Source organism: Echiichthys vipera, assembly GCF_963691815.1.
Source record: "Echiichthys vipera genome assembly, chromosome: 2".
NCBI lineage: Eukaryota > Metazoa > Chordata > Actinopteri > Perciformes > Trachinidae > Echiichthys > Echiichthys vipera.
This window is the reverse complement of record NC_139827.1, coordinates 14,695,906-14,721,653: the sequence shown is the minus strand read 5'-3', so window position 1 is coordinate 14,721,653 and position 25,748 is coordinate 14,695,906. Positions and strand designations below refer to the sequence as shown.

The 25,748-nt window shown below is 41.3% G+C and overlaps 1 protein-coding gene across 1 annotated transcript; it reads left to right on the top strand.

The window, feature by feature from the left end:
- The first annotated feature begins 407 nt into the window (after positions 1–407).
- On the top strand, positions 408–24,174 carry evi5l (ecotropic viral integration site 5 like). Its single transcript, XM_083934129.1, has 20 exons — positions 408–527; positions 1,536–1,931; positions 5,723–5,912; positions 6,774–6,998; positions 9,119–9,193; positions 9,471–9,596; positions 9,765–9,908; positions 9,998–10,087; positions 11,237–11,334; positions 11,575–11,635; positions 11,748–11,801; positions 12,262–12,294; positions 14,048–14,188; positions 17,483–17,599; positions 18,577–18,717; positions 18,833–19,012; positions 19,642–19,788; positions 20,200–20,295; positions 20,427–20,522; positions 23,585–24,174. The coding sequence occupies exons 2-20, from the start codon at positions 1,690–1,692 to the stop codon at positions 23,900–23,902; spliced, it is 2,574 nt and encodes an 857-aa protein (XP_083790255.1). The 5' UTR covers positions 408–527; positions 1,536–1,689; the 3' UTR covers positions 23,903–24,174.
- The last annotated feature ends 1,574 nt before the right edge of the window (positions 24,175–25,748 follow it).

Here is a 25,748-nt window from a genome sequence, read left to right as displayed (position 1 = left end):
GCCCCTGATAGAAAAAGGATTTTATGAATTGAAAAACGGTCTTCCAGAGTCTATGATCTGAACTGTTTTCATAGCAACGGTCAAAGGTATTTAGAAATTACAGATCGTAGAATGCTGTGATTGACCAATCTGAATCAAGTACTCAACAAAGCTGTATAGTTTGTGGTCAGGGGCTTGAGCTCTGTCTAAGCTCTGTGTCATTCGTCCTTATCTCTCTGAACTCTTCATTTATTCATCTGATTTATTAACGATCTGATTGATTTATTATCTCTTAGTGCACATTAATCGCTCAGAAGGTGTGACCATGACTCAGTCCCAAAGAAAGGCCAGTCTGATGATAATTGAATAACAGTGTATTAGGCCATTATGTGTGTAACAGTGCTGACGTGTTCGTTCTCTTACTTCATAGGCTGTGGCTCAGAAGGTAGAGCAGGCCATCCACTAATTGAAAGATTGGTGGTTCCTCTGCTTCTCCAGTCCACATGTCAAAGTGTTCTTTGGCAATACACTGATCTCCAGATCGCAGGGTTCGTACAGGTCATTTTAATGTTGTTTTCAAGGTTTGAAATTTATAAATTCATTTTGGATAAAGTACTTGAAAATGCTTGAAATTGTATCCACATTTTCCACTACAACAGCTATAGAATAGAAATTAAATTGAATTTCTTATCCTTCTGTTATTACAAACACAATTTGGGTTGTTTCTAGCATTATACCATCTCCTTTAATGTGATAAAAAAGTTAATGATAACTTTCAATATCTATTCATTTGTAGAAATATGTAATTTACCACAGCTTAAGGTGCTGGAAAAGCTTTAAAATGGACCTTGAAAAGTGCTTGAATTTGACCGTGTGTGTCTGTGTGTGTGTGCGTGTGCGTGTGCTTGTGTGTGTGTGGGTGTGTGCGCACGCGAAAGTGCCTTGAGCGCTTGGAAGACTAGAAAGGCACTTTGCAAGTACATGTCGATTTAGTCCATTTACCACTTCCTTTTACACTGATGAAACAAATGCAGCACATAAGTTATGAGTATCCCACAAAATCCCAACAGTTTATTTACATAACGCCAACAACATTTTGTCTGTGTTAGGCATCACTGGGCAACAGTCCATCGTAGGATAAAGAAAAACCGCTCTCCGACAGCTGAGTCTGTCTGCATTGACGGACCATGATGTTCTCAGTCAGTCAGGATGATGTCATTACAGTGACTAAAGCAGTTACTTGAGGGTGTGGAGAGGCGTTATTGGCATCTTCATGTGGATTGGATCAGTATGACCAGTATGTTTACTATTAATATTGTCTATTAAGCCAAACATCTCACATCATTAAGTGCACCAACTAAAAAAGCAATGGATTAAGATTTTTCAAGCAAAGATTTGCTTCTCAAATGTGGGGATTTATGTAATTGAAATTTGAATTTAGACTACTGGTCAGACAAAGATAATAACAGAGATTGTCTTTAGTGATGGTGCTGCTTTGATTTATTCAATTGTCTGTGGTCAGTCATTTCATTGAGCTTTTTCTCCATCTATGACAGGTTTGGAGACCTCTGATCATATTGGCTCTGCAGCCAGCCAGGTGGCCAATCAGGTGACAGCCAGGCTTACTGAGGAGAAAGGACAATAGTGAGGCTGGAAGACCCTCTTACCACACCCAGAGTGCTTCACCCATCCCACTCCATCGTCACCGCCATGTCTATACCCAGCGGCAGCCCGGAAAGAGAGGGCTCTATTATGGCTCCCACTCAGCTAGAGTGTCCTTCTTCCCCTCCTGGCATGGACCCAGACCCCCCATCGACAGGCAGCCCAGTGCTCAGCCCAGACTCATCTTCCCATGATGCATTGATGTCAGCACCAGCAGCCTCGCCGGCAGACTCAGAGAACCTGAGTCCTGATGAGCTGGAGCTGCTGGCCAAACTGGAGGAGCAGAACAGGTGAGATCACGTTTAACTATTGGAGTGAAAACAAGAGAGTAATACAGTTGTACAGAAGCAGGTTTGAACAGTTAATAATGAAGGAGTAGGTGTATGTAAAGTTTAGACTTACTAATAATTAACCACTAAACTCCTCCTCGTAGCTTAGCAACCCAAGCTAGGCACAGCAAGCCTGTCAAGGTGTGGATTTCACCACGATTGGCTCTTCTCTTTTTTGTCTTTCTTTTTTTAGCATTTCCAAAACCAAAAGCACGAGAGCAAAGTGTAAAGAATGGCTGCTCCTTTGCTGCTCAACCCTTTGCAGACAGGACCGAACCGGTATAGACAGCCGCTTCAGTGTCACAGGAACACTGTCGTTATGCGAGCGCTACACTGACGCAACTCGAAAGTTCTTTTTCTCCACAAGCCCTTGAGCATAGGATTGAAGACAGTCAAGGATGATAACTAAACAGTGATTCACTCTCACTCATCTTCAACCACTTATCCGGGATCAGGTCGCGGGGGCAGCAGCTCTAGCAGGGGACCCTTTCCCGGGCCACATTAACCAGCTATAACTTGGGAATCCCGAGGAATTCCCAGGCAAGTGTAGAGATATAATCTCTCCACCTAGTCCTGGGTCTTCCCCGAGGCCACCTCCCAGCTGGGCGTGCCTGGAACACCTCCCTAGGGAGGCGCCCAGGGGGCATCCTTACTAGATGCCCGAACCACCTCAACTGGCTCCTTTCACCGCAAAGGAGCAGCGGCTCTACTCCGAGTTCCTCACGGATGGCTGAACTACTCACCCTATCTCTAAGGGAGACTCCAGCCACCCTCCTGAGAAAACCCATTTCGGCAGCCTGTACCCGTGACCTCATTCTTTCGGTCATAACCCAGCTTTCATGACCATAGATGAGGGTAGGAATGAAGACTGACTGGTAGAACGAGAGCTTTACTGCATGAGACCCATTCCCTACCAAGAGTAAGCAATCCAGCGGTTTCCTGCTGAGAGCCATAGACGTGCTGATCCTCATCCCAGCCGTTTCACATTCGGCTGTGAACTGATCCAGTCAGTGCTGAATGTTACAGACAGTGATTATTGTGCTTTATTATATTTTATATCACACACCAAACCATGTGCACGACTTTAACCAGAAATTTAAAAAAATATATGGCGATGATGGTAATGAGCTCATCCCTGCAGTAATAGTCACATGGCTGCAGTATTGCAATCACAGCCCTAATTCTGACAAAAATAATCATTGTTTCACCTCACTGTAGTTGTACTCTACAACTTGCACGTGTATTTACAGTTTGACTTCAGCTGCATAAGATGAAGGTAGCATTCATACAGCAACTAAGTAATGTGATGGTCTAAAATGGGAGATAATTATAACTTCATGTTAAAGGATAGGATACAGGTTCAGCTAGCTAGAAAGCTTTTCATCCTGTTAAAATTCTAACAGTTTCCCCCAGAGTTGTATTCTCACACAGACAACATTTTCTGTATTAAACACCAAATGCTGTGCAGTACATGGCAACTACTGATATTACCGTCCTCGACTAATTACCTTGGTTAAAATAGCAGAATGTGAAGCTGAAGGAGAAAGTCCTTCACAGGCCATGCAAGAGCTTTAAAATTAATTCCAAAAAAGGAAAGAGGCCCCAAGCACCATGGTGCTTCTCTCCTGGGGGCCAGCTAGTGCAGGGTAAACAAAACAAAAATTGGTTTACTGAAGCTTTTAATTTACAATTCCCCTGTTATTCCCTTTAAAGAGCACATGAAATATTAGAAACTGTATATTTGTGAGGCTTAAAATCACAGTGATTTCTGGGGAAATTATTTCTATATTTTGCACTGTTTAGATATTCAGCCCTTTGGGTTTGAAACATTGTCATTGCATAAGGTGTGTATGCACTTGGTTTGATTGATCAGATTTGTGTAAAATGACCACAAGCCAATGACAATTTGACCTAGAATCACAAGACTGCATGCACTACATTTGAAAGGATCCGCTGGATCCCTGAAAGAAATCAGCTCAGGCCCTATATCAGTATTTATAACTTATACATTTACGAAAAAGAATAGCAGGACTAAGATTAGGCGATCAATTAAACACAGACAAATACACACACAGGTGCTGACCCTAATCAAAATGAGGAAATAAAGAAAAATGAATAAACAGCATTAATGTCTACTTCCTGTCTGCTTCCTGAGAGTAACAATCCCATTTCATCCAGTGTTTGTCTTACAGGGCAATATATATCATTGAAATATTCTTGATATGATATCATACATGTGCCTTTACACACTAAGGGCATTTTTTTCCAGCGATTAATTTGTACGTCCATATGTTTTTTCTTTTGTTTTTGTCATAAATAGTCTTACACAGAATGTGAATAGTATGTGGCGATAAAGCAAGATTTTTCTGGGCTTTTGCACTGCGAGATACAAGCATGAGAATTATACAACAACACAGAAATTGTCCTGTGTTGTTGGCAAACTCTACTCCTTTCAATCGTGATAATGGCAGTGCATACCAGATCCACTCTTTCCTTTCTTACCTTTCACAATAAAAGCCCTAGACTAACGTAACTGTTGAGCTGATCTGGCAGGCCAAGCATATAACTGCTACAAATAGCACTTCATATTATCGTCTTGTTTATTCGTCATGCTCCCAGTGTGTAAAGGGGAGAGGACCTTCTATTCCAGGGTAAAGTTTAATCCCTGTAGTAGAAAAGGTTAGATATCATAGAACATAGAGCACCAGATTCTGCAGGGGGAAATGTCTGTTCACATGTTTGTATCACTGCAGAAAAAAACCCATGTAGTTTTGATCAGACTTTATTAACACCAGCAGGGACTCTAACGAAAAAGAATAGTGCTGTGTAAGCAGCCACATACTGTACAATTCTCCCTCCAGCCACCACATGTTTCAGCAGAGAGGTCAAAGTGCAGGAATTAGGAGTCAAATAACTTAAAAGAATCAAACATTCAGGGTAAAAATGGGGCTAAACCCGACATCCTCTGGGTAAAATGCGGTGTCTTTAATGATCATCTCTGCTTCCTGCTGCGCCAGACTCAGTGTGGTGTGGATGTGACGACACATTTAGACCACCATCCTTGTTTACAATATGACTATACTGTATGTAGAACAAATTATTACAGAATATGATATGCGGACTGTTTTCTACAATATTTGAAATGAACTTGTCATCTTGGATATAAAAAAAAAGACTGTATGCTCAAGGACCTCTCGGGGTTGTGGTGCTTAACAGCCTTTGAAAAAACAATTTTTATTAACTTCTGACTCCTCACAATGGATGTATTCTCCTCAATCGTTTTAACCAGTACCCTGCCCTTGCACTCCAATACCATCACTGCCATACTACTGTATGAGTATGCCAGGAAAAAGATTTTGCAGGTCCAAATACATAGTATTTCAAATGCAGTATGCCAAAAATACCAGGATTTCCTACTGCATCCGTTTGGATTTTGCAGTATGTAAGCCAGTATCCTATTCAAGTAGTATGTCCTTATTGTATGCATACTGCATGCAACAGTACGCACTTTGAAAGTGAAGCCACAGTACATACTAAATGTAAAAAGAAAAAATATGCAATCTGGAACTCGGGTTATGTCATAAGGCAGGTGTATCGCTCAGGACCCAACGAAGCACAGTGTTGAGTACGAAATTGTTTGGATGAGTGGTTCTCGATATCGGGGGCCAAGTAAAAGGTTTTCGAACAAGCACTTCACCGGTAAGACAAACATGCTGTGTGTAGTCATGTGCTCATAAGCCGTCTTCATGCAGGTTGCTGGAGGCTGATTCCAAGTCCATGCGGTCAATGAGCGGTTCACGGCGCAACAGCGGCTCCTCATTAGTGTCCAGCTCCTCGGCCTCCTCCAACCTGTCTCACCTGGAGGAGGATACCTGGATCCTGTGGGGGCGCATCGTCAACGAGTGGGAAGAGTGGAGACGCAAGAAGGACAAACTCCTGAAGGTCGGTATCAGTGACTGGAGATGTAAAATTAAAGATTATATTGTCACAGGCACCGTTTTGAATGAGTCATTGAATAAAATGATAAACAAGAACATCAGTAAGAAGATTACCAGCCTCCTCATTTTATTTTTATATCTTGTTGGTCAGGTTTCACAGGAAGTTTACTGGAACAAAACAGAAAATGGGGGCCTGTAAATCCCTGACTCACTGCACTTTTTCTGCAGAGGCTGGTTTCATTTATATCCATCTGTTTTTATTCATAAGGCCACAGTGTTTGTCCTTATTAGCCATGTGTGTGTCAGAATCATGTAGCTCAGTGCTATATTTGCATTCCTCTACAACGAAACAAAGGTTTGGGGGGAAAAAACCCTTCATGGTTGCTTGTGTTAATACTTTCATCTGTTTACACCAATGCCTTTAAGCGGCACTGCACCAATACGCCTCTTTCTCCCTTCCTCTCCTCTCTGTGTCTTTCTGTGTCCTCTGTGACAAAAAGAGGAAACCCAGGGGAAGAGAAGATGGATGATAGAAGAGGCAGCTAAATCAGTCAGGCCAAAATGGTAGAGCAAACAAACCAAGCAAAATGACATCCGCCTGCAAACTCCACATAGAGTTTGGCATTAATGATTGGCTTGGGTGGGGAAAAACGTGAGCGGGTGAAGAGTGATGCATCGTAAGGTACAGAGTGGCTGTAATTATGACATGCTACTTAGTTATCTTTGTAAATATCTCTATTCATTGTCCCATAATTGATCTGCCTGCTTTTCAAGAGATGCTTAAAATATCTGCCGCATCTCTGACCACATAAAGAAGCAAGGTAAGCTATTAATCCTCTTTAATGCATCTGTCTTTGCCCGACAGGAGTTGATCAGGAAGGGCATCCCTCACCATTTCAGGGCCATCGTGTGGCAGCTGCTGGGCAACGCTACTGACATGCCGGTGAAGAACCAGTACTCTGAGCTGCTAAAGATGTCATCCCCTTGCGAGAAGCTCATCCGCAGAGACATCGCCCGCACCTACCCCGAGCATGAGTTCTTCAAAGGCCAGGACAGCCTAGGGCAGGAGGTCCTCTTCAACGTCATGAAGGTGAGCACTGCTGCATTTCACATTTCCACAAGGTCGGGACTTCTCAGCCCTGATATTTAGCAACTGTGAGGAAGGTGAAGCTTCTGTCTTTGTTTGCATGTGTGTTTTTGACTGTGGGCACAGTGTTTTCACAGACGTTGAGTGTCTAGGTGGTCTCTGCTTAGATGATGTTTACGTATTGTCAAAACAGCTATTGTCCTGCTCCTGTAGTTCAGGACATTAAGGCGGTATGTTGTGAAAATGGTTAACGACCTGGCGGCCTATCGGTTCAAGATGCTGACCGTATAATGAAGACCGAGAGTCGAGAGTTGACAGGGAAATTGAAAGAATTTCTTTCCCGGGTCCAGATCTTTGAATCCGCTCACTCCACCAAATTGACTGATTAACCTGGCATCGTGGTTGAAAACAAAATGCTGCAGCATGTCTTCTTAATATCGCCCAAAAATGTAGTTTGTTTATTTGGTCCTCTACTCTTAAAACTACTGCAAAACCAGCATGTTGGCATTGCTATGCATCAGTATAGACCTAAAATGTTAGATTCAGGCAGTCTCTAGTGATTGGTTAGGGAAAACCCCATCCCCCGCCCCGCAGAAATCAGTTAGAATGGAGACACTGCGTTGACATGCACAGCAGTCACTGGAATATGGCCTTTCCTCGGTTAAGGGAATAATTGGATTATTGTAGTTCCCCCGTTTACATGAAAGGGGTTGAATGGGAAAATGACGAGAGTAACACAACCTATGTTACAGTAGGTGGTGCTCCGTCAACATACAACTGGTCAGAACTGGTTGTTTTTAGTCAAAATCACAATAACTTGGAAAGCGAGGGGACTTTTTAAAAGAACTACAGAAATGGGTCTTATTGGTAGCGATCTTACTTGCCATGGTGACGTCCTCCCTCAATTTTAAGGTAATGCACTAGTTGTTGTTGTTTTTTTCAAGTTATTTTGGCATCGTTGCTTCCTGGTCAATTCTATTTCCGGGTCGTGGAGTGGGGCGTTGCAATTAAAACCAATGGAGCATGCACAGACGCGTAACCCTTTCATACTCCGGGAACGGTGTTTACATTTATAAATATTTAGGGTACTGAAGGCGTTCTCTAGGTCAGGTTTTACCCGGGTATGAAAACTCATATATAAACCGGGGTTTGGTATTTACATGGCATTTGAGTATTGCTTTAACCCGAATATAATCAGGTTTTTAAACTGCATGTAAATGCACTGACTGTCAGACTGAAGATGGAAATGGAGTAGTAGTACAAACAAATTTGTTTGATATTATGCAAGACTGTTCCTCTCCAATAAAGGCAAACATAATGCCCCAACAATATAATTTAAAAAAATTTAGATTGAACAACTGACATTGTTGCATTGCTGAAAGCACATAGGGCCGCATGCAATAAAAAAAATCCTTTCTGATAAGTCTTCTTTTGCACTTTCTTCTTTTTCTTTGTGTGTTAATTGTAGGCACAATTCAAAAAAATCAGAACCCATTCATGATTACATTTATCCAAAGCTCTAACCTCCATTTTCTGTCTTTAATATGTTTGAAAAAAAATGCCCATCACAAGTTCCCAAACTTCCCAGAACCCTAAAGATGTTCAATTTACAATAATATAAAGTGGATAAAAGCACCAAATCTTCACATTGGAGAAATTGTAACCAACTTTATGTTGATTGATCTAAATGATAAGTGCTGCAACAAAAGTTATTTGTTTCAGCATGACGGGCAAGTGCTCTGTGTGGTATTAATGAAAAATTACAATAATCAAAGTGCCATTTTGACACATTTCTTCCTGCAGTTATTCAGAAAAAGATGCATTGAACTGGAAATACTTGAATGGCTGTAATTAACTTGTCCATTTTGCTACCCTGCTAATCTAATTTTGTTGATGAAACCAAACCTGTAGAGAAACGATGAAATGTGGAGAATTAACAGTCATGGAAACAAGCTTGTTTACTGTCAACAAATCAGCCAAGTTTCCTGGTAGCTCAGCTGCACAGGAAATTAAGGGACCTCTGGTGACTCCTGTTGTTCGGTCTGTGTTGCAGATGTCATCTGTGCTGCTTTTTTATAAATGCAGCACAAAGCGAATGTAATGTGTGTGCGTGTGTGTTTCAGGCGTACTCTCTGGTGGATCGAGAGGTGGGCTACTGCCAAGGCAGTGCATTCATCGTTGGTCTGCTGCTTATGCAGGTAATGATCGAATATTTCAGGAAAATGATCCATAATGAGGATATTTTGCCTGAAGGCTCAGTGTAGTTTGTCTGGGGTTCATTGTAATCAGTCCCTCTAGGTTTCTCTGATAACCAAAAACGGTTAATTAATATTATTTAGCAGGAAGGCAAATAAGTTGTCTCTAGAAGTCATCTGTGAAATATGGGAGTCCCTGTATGATAAAGACATAAGAAAGATAATATCTTAATTAATACCTAATGAGCGAGCTTAACTCACACCTCTCACCTCCTCCCAGATGCCCGAGGAGGAGGCATTCTGTGTTTTTGTGCGTCTGATGCAGGAGTACCGTCTGAGGGAGCTGTTCAAACCCAGCATGGCCGAGCTGGGCCTCTGCATCTACCAGTTTGAGTATCTGCTCCAGGTAAGGAGGAAGCAGGAGGGTCTGTCAGCAAACATGAGGCTTGCATTGTGACACTCGTCCACAAAGGGGCAGCAAATCATTCATTTATATCTCCAGCACACCACTTCTTTTTATGTTATTTGAGGCTTGAGATCATGCTCTTTTTTTTCTTCTTTTTTTTAACTTTAGGAGCAACTTCCGGAGCTGAACGTCCATTTTCGATCCCAGAGTTTCCACACGTCCATGTACGCCTCGTCCTGGTTCCTCACCCTTTTCCTCACCTTCCTCCCGCTGCCTGTTGCCACGCGCATCTTTGATATTTTCATGTATGAGGTAGGAAACATTTAGAGTATGCGTTTTTTAAGCATCTGAAGGTGTATTTATTGTGTTAGACCGTTTACTAATCTATGACCTGTCTGTAGGGCCTAGAGATTATCTTCCGTGTGGGTCTGGCCATCCTGCAGTACAACCAGACTGACCTCATTCAGCTGGACATGGAGGGCATGTCACAGGTAAGCAGCTGCAGCTTTATGCCACAGAAATGAGTTTCATGTACAGATTCAGCCATTCAGACTCCATGTCCCACTTTCCCTTTTGCACGTGACAGACTTGCTCTAATGAAAAGAGGCTTCACTTAGTGACACCAATTCAAATCAGAAACCAGGAAACATTTAACGATGGTATAACATACTCGACTATCAGATGAATGTTGATTTTTACACTTTCAGAAACTTGTTTGGTTTTCAGCTGCATTAACAGTAATGCAGGGGAGAATTAACTCTGGAAAAAACAAAAAAATATTAGTTGTTCTTATGTAAAAACCCACCTAACAGGAGAAATAGATATTGATTTGTTATGCATCGCATTACACAGACGGCATTATAAAACATTTAAAAAACACTGTGAAATCTGTGCGAACCCGACTTATTTCAAGACCAGGGATTTTTGAGAAACTCCCGTCCCGAGTGTGTCAGGTCAGTTCACGACAGACCCAGTCAGGTTTGGGCAGAGAATCAAAGGTCTAATATGCAGCATAAAATATAGCTCAAAATAAATATATCAGTAAATTTAAATTTCCCTTAACTTATTGAGCACAATATATCTTTCTGGAGCAGCATACTGGAAACAACAGAAAGGCAGAACTGAGTACACTTAATATCTGTCCTTATTGCAAGTTATATTATTATCACACATTGTTTTTCCCTGTATCGTGCAGTCCTACTCTGAATCTTGGTGTATCAGAACCATCACAGTTCCAAAGCTGCAGCAGCTGTAGGTTCGCCACTGAGCTAATGTAGAGCCTCAGCCGCTCTTCCTCACTCCTCTAAAGTGTGTGTGTGTGTGTGTGTGTGTGTGTGTGTGTGTGTGTGTGTGTGTGTGTGTGTGTGTGTGTGTGGTTTGTGTGTGTGTGTGTGTGTGTGTGTGTGTGTGTGTGTGTGTGTGTGTGTGTGTGTGTGTGTGTGTGTGTGTGTGTGTGTGTGTGTGTGTGTGTGTGTGTGTGTGTGTGTGTGTGTGTGTGTGTGTGTGTGTGTGTGTGTGTGTGTGTGTGTGTGTGTGTGTGTGTGTGTGTGTGTGTGTGTGTGTGTGTGTGTGTGTGTGTGTGTGTGTGTGTGTGTGTGTGTGTGTGTGTGTGTGTGTGTGTGTCCCTCTGGGTCTGCCAGCATTTTCAGAAGGTGATCCCCCACCAGTTTGACAGCTGCCCAGATAAGCTGATCCTCAGGGCCTACCAGGTCAAATACAATCCCAAGAGGATGAAGAAGTAAGAGCGCTCATTACTCAACTAACGACTAGTAAGACTCTGGGCTTCATGTTGCCCGGTAGGATTTGTGTTTCTGTCTTAGTAGTGCTGAGGTTTTTGCTCTGAAGCACACTCACATCCTGTGTGCTATTTTTGTTTTGTTTTGTTTTGTTTTAAGCGTTAAGAGGTGAAAACACGATGATATGATGATTAAGTTAAAAAAAAAAAAAAAAAGTGATGTTTTTGTTTATTTTTTATCAGACTTGAGAAAGAATATACCGCAATCAAGAACAAAGAAATGGAGGAACAAATTGAGATCAAGGTTTGTGTCTGCCCAGCTGTGTGTGTATTTGATTTATTTGTGCTTGATGTGGATATTACAATTGACATATTAAGTAGGATTTTAAACTAAACCCGGACCTCTCTCTGTTCAGAGGCTACGTACGGAAAACAGGCTGCTGAAGCAGAGGATCGAGACGCTGGAGAAGGTAAGAGATGGGTTTTGATTCCAGCTTCTCTCAATGCTAAAATGAATCAGGTTTGTGCAGCAGCATTGACACGAAACAGCCAGATTGCTCAGCGCAGGACACTTGACACTTTGATCAGATCTAGTTAAACACTTTAAAGACACTGCAGGTTTAAATTTGTGAGCTCATTTTCTGCTGTTAGTTAGTAGGAACTTTGTGGAAGTGTTTTTTTCTCTGCTCCAACACTCTGCAGTTTTCAATCTTTTCCTCTCGTAAGCAAGTTTTTCTGAGTGATCTCACTGCTGCCTCTTTTTCCACTTCTGCAAGATTGACTTCTCCTCCTGTGATGCTGTTGCTTTCTTTTCCATGAATTTCCTCTCGGGTGATGTTGTGGTTTATCCTCCCTGGTGTCCCACTGTCTTTCACCTTCTCTTCATCTATGTTTTTCACCCTCATCTTCCTCACTTTCGCTGCGTTGTAGGAGAGTGCCGCTCTGGCAGACAGACTGATACAGGTAGAGTACTGTGAACAACTTTCCCACTGACCTCGCTGTCCGCTGCCTTGCTCACACCTCTCTCTTCCTCCTCTTTCTTCTCTCCTGCACTGCTTCTCTTCTTCCCAATAACCAGCCCAAGGTGCATGAAAGAATATCTGTTCAGTCCACAAGACCATCCTGTAATCCCTAAATGCATGTTCCGTTTATTCAAGATGGAAATTCTAATACGGTCTAATAAGGTTGTACAGTCCCTGCATGTGGCATGTCAAAGTAAATTATCATCACCACTATTACTGTTACACATTTTCATTATAAATACACCTTACCAACACATGAATGAAATATTCTATTTTGTAAAAATGCATTTATTTGCTTTCTTGTCGAGAGTAAGATGAGAAGATGTATGTACACTAAATATGAAGCTATCACCAGGAGATTGTTATCTTATCTTATCTTATCTTATCTTATCTTAGCATAAAGACTGGAAACCACTAGCCTGGCTCTGTCCACACGCAACAAAATCCACCGACTAACACCTCTAAAGCAGTTTTCACATAGAAACTCCAGACAGTGTTGGACAAATCTGGTGTGGACATTTTCGGAAATCAAACATTTTCACACAAAGACTTGCTTACTGGAAATACTCCGTTTGATTAAGAGGAGGGGTGGTACAAGAGGCAGGTCATAACGCGGATTACACTGCAGACACGTAGCCGGTTTGTAATTTGGTCATAAACAACCTTGAATCTAATGACTTTAGTTAGGGCTGCACTATGATTATTTTTGCCCAACTATTCTCATAAATGAAAAATATGTTAAAATTATCATCGTGTGATTTTTGTGAGGATATTTAGCAGACAAAGTTTGGTAAACCGGCCGGGACAACCGTGCAGCACCACAATACTTCATTGAGGATGATATATTGCCTTTTGGAAATTGCACTCCCTCTTGCAATTTGGATATAGCATAGTCCATATTGTGATTGTGATCAAATTGCGATTAATTGTGCGTCAGCCCTTACTGATGAAAGGGTTAGGGTTAATCACGCTTTTTCTTTACCTTTGGTTATTTGTCTTCTTCCGGTTTGCCAACGCCATCAACTCGCTCACCGTAAACTCTCCACACAATGAGCAGCTGTATCCACACATGGACTCACTCAGAGATTACACAGACTTTATACAAGGGAGCTGGCAGGGTAACGTTTTTTTAATGTCCGATCCAACTGATTTGGACATTTGTGTTCTCACACACAGCTCCTCCTGGTAATGTCCTGATAATTTCATTGCAGTGAATGTGTCAAAGCGACTTAATTAACACATGTATTTTGTTTGGGTAATTTGTACAAAAAACGAACAAATGATACATTATGGTTTCACAGGGGGTTAGACAAAAGAGATGTAATGTGAATTTCATTTTTTTTTTCACCTTCCACCAGAGTCAGGCAAGCTGTTTCCCCCAGTTTCCAGTCTCTGTGCTAAGCTAAGCTAACTAGTGGTGACTGTAGCTTTATATTTAACGGACAGATATGAGACTGGTATTGATCTTCTCAGCCAGCTCTCTGCAAGAAGGCAAATAAGTGTACTTCCCAAAGTTTTAAACTATTCCCTTAAGGCTAAAAAGGTCTGCTAAGTGCCGTGAAGCAAAGTTCCCCTCAAGCATAATAATGTTGAATTCCTTTTTGATGCCCAGAATGACCCTTCTGCCTATATTGGTAGCCTTCATAGCCTGCATTTAAAAGTTTCACAGCTGATCTTCTGGCCTGCTGTTCCAGGGTCAGGTGACGAGGGCGCAGGAAGCAGAGGAGAACTACGTAATCAAGCGGGAGCTGGCGGTGGTGAGGCAGCAGTGCAACACAGCCAACGAGAGCCTTGAGAAAGCACAGGACACCATCAACGAGCTGCAGCAACAGAAGGTAAACACAAACCCACAGATCTGTGCACAAACACTGTGGTGGCAACAGAAACGGTCGTTTTAAATACAGGATGACGCCGGGCGAAACTTCCCTCACATATGTTGAACAAACTGATGTAGTCAGATTTCCTCTCAGGGCAGAACTGAATTTCTCTTTGGTAATGTGACATGAGGTCAAGTTCAATTATTGCAAAATCACGGATGCTTTTGTTTTGTGTGCAAAATGGTAAATATAGTTCCTGATTCAGGTGATGAAAGGTTGTTAAAAAAGACACAATTAAAAAGTAGTTAGTAAAAGTAGAGAAAACGTTTTTTTAAAAAAGGGCTATTCTAATTTTGGGGGAAATACGCTTATTAGATGAGAGATAGATGAGGAGATTGTTACCACTGCTATGTCTGTTTGCTAAATTTAATGCTACAAACACTTCAGCTTAGCTTAGCATAAACACTGGAAACATCTAGCCTGGCTCTGTCCAAAGTAACTAAATCTGCCTCCAAGCATCGCTACAGCTCTCTAATGAAATTAACACAATATATTAAAAAACACAGGGTCGAGAGAGTCCTCAGTCTTGACAATTATTCCACTTTAATGCTTAAAGTTGGCGGCTTGTGGGTAAGAAAATGCCCGCTTGATTCATCAACAGCTGACAGTAGAGTATGAGAACCAACACATTGTGGAGAAAAATTACATTGTATATATTGTCTGTTTTTATTTAGTGCGCTATGGACTCAGGCTACAGTTACTATACAAAAGAGTGTCAAAATGGCTGTCCCATTTGTCCAACTTCCACTTTGCTAACCTTGATGAAAACAAGCCCGTCTGGTGTGGAAAAAGGATTTATGGTTAAAACTCACATCAGCAATTCACACTATTCCGTGAGAATATGATGCGTGGCAAAATCCATACAGCATGATTGTTTTGTTTTTTTAATGCTGGGAACATTAACTTAAAATGCAAAAAAAAAAAAGGTCTCAAAGATGGGATCTTGAGCACTCTAAATTAAGTCATTGTGACGGGTGATTATATTCCAGCTCAGACTTCTGGTGCCAGTCACCCACCAGAGTTCTCACACCTTCAGATGCTCACAGTTCACTTTGATAGCCAAGGCTGAAAGGCGTAAAATGACAAATCGAGACTCTTTCACGCACGCTATGTACTCACCCAATTTCAAGCTTTTGTGTTTTGCCTCATAGGAAAGGATTTTCCCCCTCGCCGCCTTTTCTGATTTTTTTTGTTGCTATTACCCTAGCTTTGTAGTTTCACTTTTATGTGGTGACATGAAAAGGTACAGTAGCCTTCGCTCTATACTCTGACATCACTCTGAGATAGTGAGTCAGAGGTGCCGCTTGATACTAACGTCCTTTTGTTCATCAGCTATTAAAATGCATACATTTGCTTAGTACTGGAAACCGTGTGATAAATTGCCCCATGCAGACTTGCTGCATATGATCAGGGGTTAAAGTAGCATGCCATAATTGGTGCTTTTTATTTGTTTGTGACAGAAATGAAGAATAACACAATAACTTTTGTTTGCTTTGCGCAGGGCTCTAGCTTAACTTTTTTACTTTAACAATTATATATATAAACAATTATCATGACTGTCGGTGGAGGATAAATTCCATTTATGTCTCCTGTTATTGACGCATAATGTTATTTTGAACAATTCACCACAATTCCTTTGGGAAAAGCTTGTTTAAACATGTTTTTGTCATGGACATATCACACATCAAGTGGGTACTGGTCATCTGGTGGTTCCAAGTCCACAAACAAATTTAACGACTAGAGCTGTTCTTTTTAGGGCGTCTTCTGCATGGAATAAGCTCCCCGTCAGCATTAGACACACGAAAAGCGGACCTTCTTTTAAAAAGTTACTTAAACATAAATTAATGAATCCCTTTTAGATCTATAGTAATTGTGCTTGTTGATTACTATTAGTTATTATTGTTTGTTTAATGTGGTGTGTTTTCACGTATTCACTGGTTATTTATGAGGCTGAGCTTGTTGGGGTTTTTTTGTTTTTTAGGGGGTGGGGTTGCTGTTTGTTTTTGTTTTGTGAATATAGCTACCTTGTTTTTGTTTTATTGATATAGTGTGATTTTATTACTGTTTGTTTTAATAGCTGTCGCTTCCTGTGTGGACCCAGGAAGACTAGCGACCACTTTGTGGAAGCTAATGGGGATCCAAATAAAGAATAAATAAAACTCCACGATTAAATGATTAAATATCTCACATTTTATAAAAAAAAAAATAATAATAATGGCATGCTCCAATAAGATACAGACAGACTAGTTGGGCTAGTTTGGCCAGCCAGCGACACCAGAAAAAATCAAATGCCACCACTGCATTGCGGCGCCATAATAACTGCCATGCCATTCATCTTCTGGCTGTGTGCACACTCTTGAATTGTCTACTTTCCTGTAATATTTTAATTTTTTAGACTGGACCTACTTTTTTAAGATTATTTTTTTGGCAGTTTTTCAGGCCTTTTTACTACAGAGGACAGATATGCAATGGAGTGAGAGAGAGGGGGAGACATGCAGCAAACGGCCGCAAGTCGGAGTCGAACCTGCAGCCGCTGCCTGGAGGACCTTAAGCCTCTTTACATGGGGCGACTGCTCTTAACACTGAGCCACCCTTGCCATTCCCTGAAAAGCAACATCGGGGGCAGAAGTGAGGTTTTCTTCAGCTGTGTGGAGCTGGGGGTTTTTTGTGTTATTATTTAATACACAAAAGGTTAAAAAAAAACCTACCTTACCTTTTAAAAATAACTGGACCTTGACTCCTTCCCCCCGGGATATTATTATTTTAATATAATTTTATTCTGTGTTTGTCCCTGTTCCCCTAACCGGGACGTAACAAAATGTATTTTGCCAAGGAATCAAATATATTATTGCAAATGTCCTGCTGCCTTCCCCAAATGTAAAAAAACTTTTTCTCCAATAATCCTCAGAGAAAAATGGCAAAGGCCATGCAAGGTTTTAGAGGTGCATGGCAGTGTGTGAATACGCAGTTTGCTGTTAGATTTATCAGCAGAAGAGACCAAAGAAAAGGAAAGAGAAAGAGGTAGCAGAGGCTTGTGGTAGAATTCACGCCTATTGAAACACTGTGGTAAAAAGCTGTTGTGACTAACTAGGTCAGTCGACTCCCCCGCTCCACTAACATAACCAATAGTTAATAAATATCTTTATACCAACACAGTCTCTAGAGAGCTGATCAACAAATGATCAAAGTTGGCATCAAGCCCCACTGCCCTGCTTTACAATATACCTGTAACACCAGTGATGTTTGTTCTAGTACACAGAGCCATTTGTGACCAACCTGCAGACCGAGCTGGAGCAGTCCAGACTGCATGAGGCCGAACTGCTCGGAGCGCTGAAGGAAATGCAGGACAAGGTCCTCGATCTGGAGAAGGTGAGCTAACACATTTTAACGTGTGAGAGAGAACAGAGTGTGAAAGATGAGCAAAGACGACGGGCGTGTGCAACTGAGAACGTGTTAAAGATCATCTCACCTGCATCTTTTCTGTTTTCCTCTGCCTTTTATTAATTTATTAAGGTTAATTTTTTTTAGATAAAGCTGTAATTTTTATTTTTAAATCTGTCTTACTCTATTTTAGAACTTTTTTAACTATATATTCTCTTAGCTCTTTAATCATTTTTTAATTGTAATTAAATGTCCTTTTGTAGTGTGTTCATTTTGCATTGTCTTTGCACTTGTGTTTTTTATTGTAAAGCACTTTAAATTGTTTTGTTGGTGAAATTTGCCAAATAAATAAACACGCCTTGCCTTACTGCAAACTAAGCTGTTGACATTTATTCCAAACAAAGTTATAGTTGACATTTCAAGCTTTCCACTTTACTTCATAAGTAAGTTTCTTCCTAATGATGATTTCACTCTAACATAAAACTGAAAGCTGGAAAAACAAATATGCCTCTCCAAGAGTTTGCTTTTACAATTGTTTAAGTATGCCATATATATTATAGTCACACTAGCGATATGTCGGTCTGTGAGTTGGTCAGTGCATCAATTTGGTCCAGAATAAAATGTTGCTACATCTATTGGATAGATTTCCATGAAATTTACTAGTCATTGAGTGTCTTTAGATAATGACACTTGGTGATCTCCTGACATTTTCTCTAATGCCATCAACAGGTTGACATTTGTGGTTTGGAGTGAAGTGTCTCGACGTATTGATCGCCACATTTTGTAATTCTCAGGATTAATTGTGATAACTCTGTTGTCCCCTCAACATTTCATCTGTTGTCATCATCAGGTCGAGATTTAACCTGGTCCAATACTGGTCCTCACAGAGCCGTTATTATGGCTGTAGACTAGTTAGTAAGTGTTTTTAAACTGTAAACATGACATGTTTTTTTTTTTTCATCCAGAGAAATACTTGCCTGCCTGATGAGAACAACATGGCGGCTCTGCAGGAGGAGGTGAAGCAGATGAAGCTGAGGGAGCTGGAGACGCTGCGCTCATTCAGAGAGATGCAGGACACCGTCACTGAGCTCAACCAGCGCTGGCAGGTAACACACACACAAACTGCTGCTGTTTCTCTACAACCTACTTGTATGTCCATGTTCAAGTGCCCTGTCTGTGCAGTGGCAGGAGAGTTACACTTATCCTATTCTGTGTTTTCAGCAGCATCATATGTCCCGTGGCAGCAGCACAGGCGGGGGAGGCGGCCACTGGAAGGAATCTCCAAAGAAGAACGCCATGAACGAGCTGCAGGACAAACTAATGACGGTCAGACTGAGGGAGGCCCAGGCTCAGGCTGAGCTCCGAGAGGTCAAACTCAAAGCCCTGCAGCTGGAGAGCCAGGTCAGACAAACTGTACACTGTGATTCAGTCATAGGAGTTATATAAACTAGGGCTGCACGATATTTGGAAGAAACTGACATTGCAGTTATTTTTTCTGCAATAAAAGGCCTGGAAACGAATAAAAAATTGCACATCCTGCGTCCACATTGCTATGTTGACAATATATGGTGCGGTCCTAATATAGAAACCCTGTAAGTCCTTTTCCTACATACACGGATCTATGGTGCAAAATATCCGCAAAGTTTTATTTGTTTCAAACATTTATAGGAACAGTGATGATAACATGATAAAGGTAGATCATCTCTGCTGTGTTTTTCTTCTCTCCAGCGCTGAAAAGTCAAATAATCAATAGAAAAATGAACAGAAACAAGTTTGAAATCAAGTTAATTGTAAATATTTTAATAACATCCAGCTTCACAGTCAATTAAAATGAATATGTTTGTGATTTTTGGACAAAACAAGTCATTCCAACATGTCACCTTAGGCTCGGGGTGGGCATTGTTCACAATTTTCTTACTAAATGGTTCATTAATTAATCGGAAACAAAATCAAAAATGTAATGATAAAAAATAATCATTTGTTGGAGCCCTCCTCACCCTCTCTCTCCCATGTCACTTCCTTTACTCTAGAACCAGATCCACAGCAAGCTGATTGGTCGCAACGATCAGGAACGCTCCGCCCTGCAGGACCGACTCCAGATGCTGGCCAATCAGAACAAAGCTCTCCAGGCTCAACTCAGTGAGATGAAAAGGAAGCAGGCAGAGTCCGACTGCAAGGTGTGAATGGAGAGGAGAGAGAAAAAGAGTTAGCAGGAGGGGAAAGAAGTAACAGCAGAGCAATGTTTTTTTCCCGGTCCAGCTTCATGAAGCGTAAAAGACATTTACATCTAGTCATGAGACACTAGGATGAAAAAACAGGCATGAAGAGCATATAAAGAAGGAATGACAGAGAAGGATGTGAAGAAGAAGATATATTTTTGTAGAACAAAAATTAAGAAACGGGAGATTAATCTTAGTATAAATTCTGGGTTTCATATCCGGAAAAGAAGGACGGATGCCATGGAGGAGGACTGGAATCAGAGAGGGGGGAGGGAGAGAGTTCATGATTGATCGTCATATTCAGTTTATCCTTGTCATCCACAGAGTTCAGCTATTGATGTCATCTTCTCTTTCTCCTCATACATGTAGAGTAAAGAGGAGGTGATGGCGGTGCGACTGAGGGAAGCCGATAGCATGGCTGCCATGGCTGAACTCAGGCAGAAGGTCGCTGATCTCGAGATACAGGTGTGTGTTTGTCTGTCTGGATTGATTGTATGTTTGTCAATGGATGTTGAAGTATGTATGGGGATGTTTGAAGCAATATTGCAACAATAAAGAAACTGACTTGAACCTTGCGTGTAAAATGTGCTCTTCAGAAGGAGGAAGGGCTGATCCAGGGCCAGCTGAACCACTCAGACTCCAGACAGTACATCAACCAGCTCCGGGACCAGATCGCCGAGCTCAAGAACGAGGTTGGACACACACATGTATAGTGTATAAAGATGGGTGAAACGTCTCCATTTCCTCCCACTGTACAAAAATTAAGCCAAAATATCCTGGAGCCAGAGTCTGTGCTGCGACGGCTGGGACGGTGTAGCAGCGGTATCGAGTTGCCCACCTGTACCCCCGCTGGACTCTATCGTATAGCATCAGCTTGAATGAATACTTGAACTACCTTAAATGACAGAAACAATCTTTAGGAAAAACAAGTATCTAACTTAGATTTTTTAGTTTTGCCCATGTGTCATTCGCTACCATAGAGGGAGCAGGGTTTATGACTTGTACTGCAGGGGTGGGTGGGGGTGATTGAGGTGTTTTGGCTTCAATTTTGGGGAGCTGTCAAGTTGCCCATCTTTATGCTACACACACCCACACCCACACACACACACACACACACACTTACACACAACTGCTCTGTTTACTGGATTTCATTTCATAATAAATAACACAATAAACCTGTGCAATCAAGATCAATATTACATTCAAATGAACTGTAAAAATCTAATTTAAAAAAAAGCTAATGATACCATGGTAACAACGCTTGATGGCATCAAGCTAAGTGCTGCAACACAAGAAGCAGTCACTACCTTGCATGTCCCTTTCTGACATCACTGAGCTGAGATTTGTGTTCTTTATGGGCAATTTATGGATTAACATTGGGTACAAGATTCCAGCGAGACAGGAATCCAAAAGGCTGCCACACAAAAGATTTAAAAATGGCGGGGGGGTCTTTTATGTTGATGTTTGACATCTCTTTTTCCGTTGAGCCATTAATACAGCTGATGAAAAGCATAGGTTAACTGGTGACTTCTGCTTCAAAATGACATGCAGATAAAAGACAGACAGTGCGTGTATACAGACAGATACCCTGCATACGTGCTAACCACCACAGAAGGATCTCGTCATCTAAAAGGCAGCCTAACAACTGACACCACTTCCACCCAGCCACACTCACTCACTTGTGTCAATGTCTTTCTTGTAAATGGAGACCACTGCTCTTCCCCCAACTACTGTATTCTCACCATTTGGTTGCGTGACATTCCGAGCTTCTTTTTCACAGCGGTGTGCAGTTGTTCAACTCGCAGTGGTTTCTGATTTTCACGTTTTAATTTTACTCGGAGGCGACTTGAGGGTTTTTAAAATTCAAAAGGACATCTCGGGTTTATGAAGATTTTTTCCTAACCTGTTTTGGAGACTTTTTTTCACCCAGAATACACTTTGGGTTTGTTCATTCAGAGAGTGGCAGTGCGTGACTCGGAATAAAGTGAGGAGGTGTGGTGAGACTGCCCTGCCCTTTACCGCTCCTTTCTTTTCTTATACGCTCCCCACCTTTTTTGATCAAAGCAGTGGTTTTATAAATGAGACCGAAACTTGCGTGAGGAGGAAGCACTGAAGCATTTAGAGAAATCTCAGTGTAGCCAGCGTCTCATGATTGAGTCATATTAACAGTGAGGATCCACATATATGTACTTACTACACTAACTCATTGTGATTCCGCTCCCCGTGAATTCAGCAGTTTTACAAAGACAACGCATTTTGATATTTATTAACCCTTTTTATATTGCAAAAAGTAATCTGATAAAAAAATACTTATGTGCTTTATTTTGATGTAGCTTGAAGAGCAGTCAGACAGTCAAAACATTTCTATTGGTTAACCACTGCCCGCCCCCCCTCCGCCCTACAGCTAGCCTGAATGTATGATAGGGGGAAACAAAAACCTCTGAGATTTGCCATGAGTCACTGTGGTACATGCAAGGTTAACACGCAAAAAGCATGCATGTGCAGAGAAAGCGTGCTGGTAGCTCTTCTGTCAGGCAAGAACAACCACTGTTCATCTGAAAGCCAGACAGTAGCGATGAGACGAGAAACATACAAACACTTCCTTTTTCATTTTTTTATTTGTTCACTTTTTTTCTCGTTCTCCCACCTGACATGAGGGACGGGTGGGAGACCTCTGGTGCTCAGATTTAGCTGTAAAGACCCCTCTTCCCTATTTGCGCAACCTCAAATGATAAGCAGGATTCAGATCAGTGGGTTTCAGTGGGGGGTTTTCACACCCAACAACCTGTTACAAAAAACTCCCAGTACCTGACATTAAAGACTTTTGCAAAGGCTTATCGAACAGATTGAAATTTTCTTTACTCAAGTACTGTACTTAACTGTATGTTACTTTATACTTCCACTCGACTACATCTGAGAGGCAAATATTTAACTTTTACTCCACTATATTTATCGATTTATTATATTTATATTTATTGATTTCAAAAGTTTGTGATAACGTGAAGGATGAAATCTTTCTTTATATGTTGAATATGTTCGTCCCAAAACTAAAAAAAGGGCTGTTTATCCAACACCATGAAAAATGGACTTCTTAGAGACGCATGTTTCCCACAGGACAACGACACTACAAACATTAAAATGTAACATACATGTTAATGCAGCAGGAATATTCATCTAAAAACCTCAATGTAACAGTAAAACACTGACAAGCAACATTTTGCACAATGAGTACTAAGTAAGTATATTTTGCTGATAATACTTGAAGGACTTCTGCAGCGTATTGTTGCCATTCTACCAGATGTGGCAGATGTTTTACGGAAAATATGAATGCTACATCTTTTAACAGTTCATTTCTCCCTCATTGATACTAAATGGTTTACACTTTGAATTGAATAGATATTTATAACAATTATATTGATAATAAAAAAGTGTTGTGTGCCGTAGAGCTCCATTGTTGTCACGGATGACATGCTCATTCATACAGCTAACATGGTCATCAAATGTGTGTTAATCCGCTGTTTAAAATAGTCCCTAACAAAAATAAAACATCGTCCCATTTGAGTAACATTTGTTGTTGGTTCACCATTTTAATTCTGATACATTTACATCTTCAGTAGGAGTAAATGGGTTCATTTGCACAGACTGGGTAACTAACACATTGTTTTCTTGCGATTTATTGAAAAGAAAAATATAATGCCTTTTAAAAATGTAAATACCACTGAAGTAGAGACAAAACCCTATTTTCTGTATTTAGATCAGGCAGTTGCGGGGGCAGAAGTTGGCCCCCAGCTCCAGGGTCAGCAGTGGAGGCGGAGGTACCAACTACCAGGATCTCTGTCTGGCCAGCCCCGCCTCCGCTGAGGGGGACTATCTGAGTTCAGACGAGGACCTCCTTCCCAGCCCGCTGCCTGCCAACGCCCTGTACCCCGTCCTGTCCGGCCCATGTCACCCATCTGCCCGCCTCGACAGCGAGGGAAGCACAGACAGCGAGGGGGAGGACCGGGTTCTGACACATCCAGACCCACAGCAGCTGTACGGCAGCATGGTGTGTGCTGAGGTGCTGGATAACTGAGACCTGGAGGTTGTGAAGGTTTCATTTGATTTCTTTGAGCAAAACAGACGCTGGAGCTCTACAGGACAGGAGTGTGACTCTAAACGGGGGCTGTATTATCCTATCCAGCCCTCCTCCTCCACTTTTCCAGTGTTTACCTTTAAACTTGATGCAGGCATAGTGGCATTGATTGGACCTCTTCTGATCATCACATCCCGTTGTCTCTCTGCATCTGTTACCGTCTCCATCACCTCGTCCCCCACACTGTCCGATCCTGTGTTCCCTGACAAAAAAAAGAGGTAATGTAAAGCCTCTGTCCTTGTTTCCAAGTGTAACTGCACCAGAAACCACACAAACACGATACACAGACAGAATGGACTAAAACTGGACCAGCAAGACTGTTGCCTGTCGCCTCCCGCTGCTCAAGATCGACACTGGACCTGAACCTGTGAGAAGGAGTGAAACCTGGGTAGACAGAAAATGGCTCTTCCCTCTCCCTATAAACTGAGTGATGCTCTGTCTACCCTTGTAAGACTCTCCTTCCTGATCGTTTCAGAGTTAAATACATATTTTATCCTCTCTTTTCCCTTTTTATGCTCTCATTAGACACACAAAAAAAAATCTGATCAGCCATCCATTTACCTCTCAGTCGACCAAGTGTTAAAAAGAAAACTGAAAAGGTAAAGAAAGGTGTGCGTACCCATCAAACTGCAGGGGTATCAAGAGATGGCATTCATTAATGAATCATGATCATACTAAATACTAAATATGTGTGTTGTTTGTGTCGGTGGCTTGCAGATGACAAGAAGCCGAGCGAGTAAAGACAACAGCTCATGTCAAAACATATTCCCCCACAACCCCCAACACAAGGAAGGAAGAATCTCAATGTTGCCAAATCTTTTGTTTTGATTTGTTGTTGTTTTTTAATTATTTATGTGTTGTATTTATTTTCATATTTTTTTTATTTTTTTATATATCTATATGAAACTATGAGTGAGTGTAGAGATACCGACAGAGGCCAAACTTTCTACACCGTCCTTTGTGCCAACTAGTCGTCTGTTACAGATTTACTGTGACGCTGAGCGTTTCAGAGACGGGAAATGTGCTGCTAGGATTTTGGATTTACTTCTTCCATTTTGTTCTTTCTGTTCTTTTTTTTTGTGTAATCTTTGTGAGGTGGACCTGCAACCTCACAGTAACTCTGCCATAGATTAGGTTGACAACTGCTGTGCACACTGATCAAATCAGAAAACGGTTTTAACTTGATTCCTCGCTGGAGCTCCTCAACAAACATATAAGTTAAAGGAATAGTTTGACATTTTAGGACATGTATGTGCTTTCCTGCTGCAGTTAGATGAGAAGAAACTATGGATGGGAATTGATAAGATTTTGTGCCATTATCAATTCTGCTTCCGATCCAATTCTTCATCAATTCCCCTTAATGATTCCTGATCGATTTTCATGGTTGAAAAAAAAAGTCAGCATCAACACAACTGTTTTATTATCTGAGTGTGAACAAAGTGTAGATGAAATAAGATAATATTTCTAAAGCTTTCCGTCCTATTTAGTATTTCAGGTTCATCAAAGAAAAACTAAGCCTGCCTGTGTGGAAATAATATAATTATAACAACACGTTTTCGCAGCGTAGTCGCATGAGTTTGGCATCATTGTTTTGCGACGTGCAGCCGTCATAAAAACATGCCAGCATTGAGAAAAGGAATTGAAAAGCTTGGCGGTTTACGATTCCAGTTGCGATTCCAATTTGTTACCGGTTCTTAACTGGAACCGGTTCTCAATTCCCATCCCTAGAAGAATACCTCTTAAATGTCAAACAGCTGAATCATCAGTGTCCCATACGAGCCAAAAG

Excerpts from the sequence above, each read along its gene's own strand:
- evi5l (XM_083934129.1), top strand. The coding sequence starts at position 1,690 with ATGTCTATACCCAGCGGCAGCCCGGAAAGAGAGGGCTCTATTATGGCT. Across the intron at positions 1,932-5,722 it reads AAACTGGAGGAGCAGAACAG|GTTGCTGGAGGCTGATTCCA; the intron begins GTGAGATCACGT and ends GTCTTCATGCAG. Across the intron at positions 9,194-9,470 it reads TTGGTCTGCTGCTTATGCAG|ATGCCCGAGGAGGAGGCATT; the intron begins GTAATGATCGAA and ends ACCTCCTCCCAG.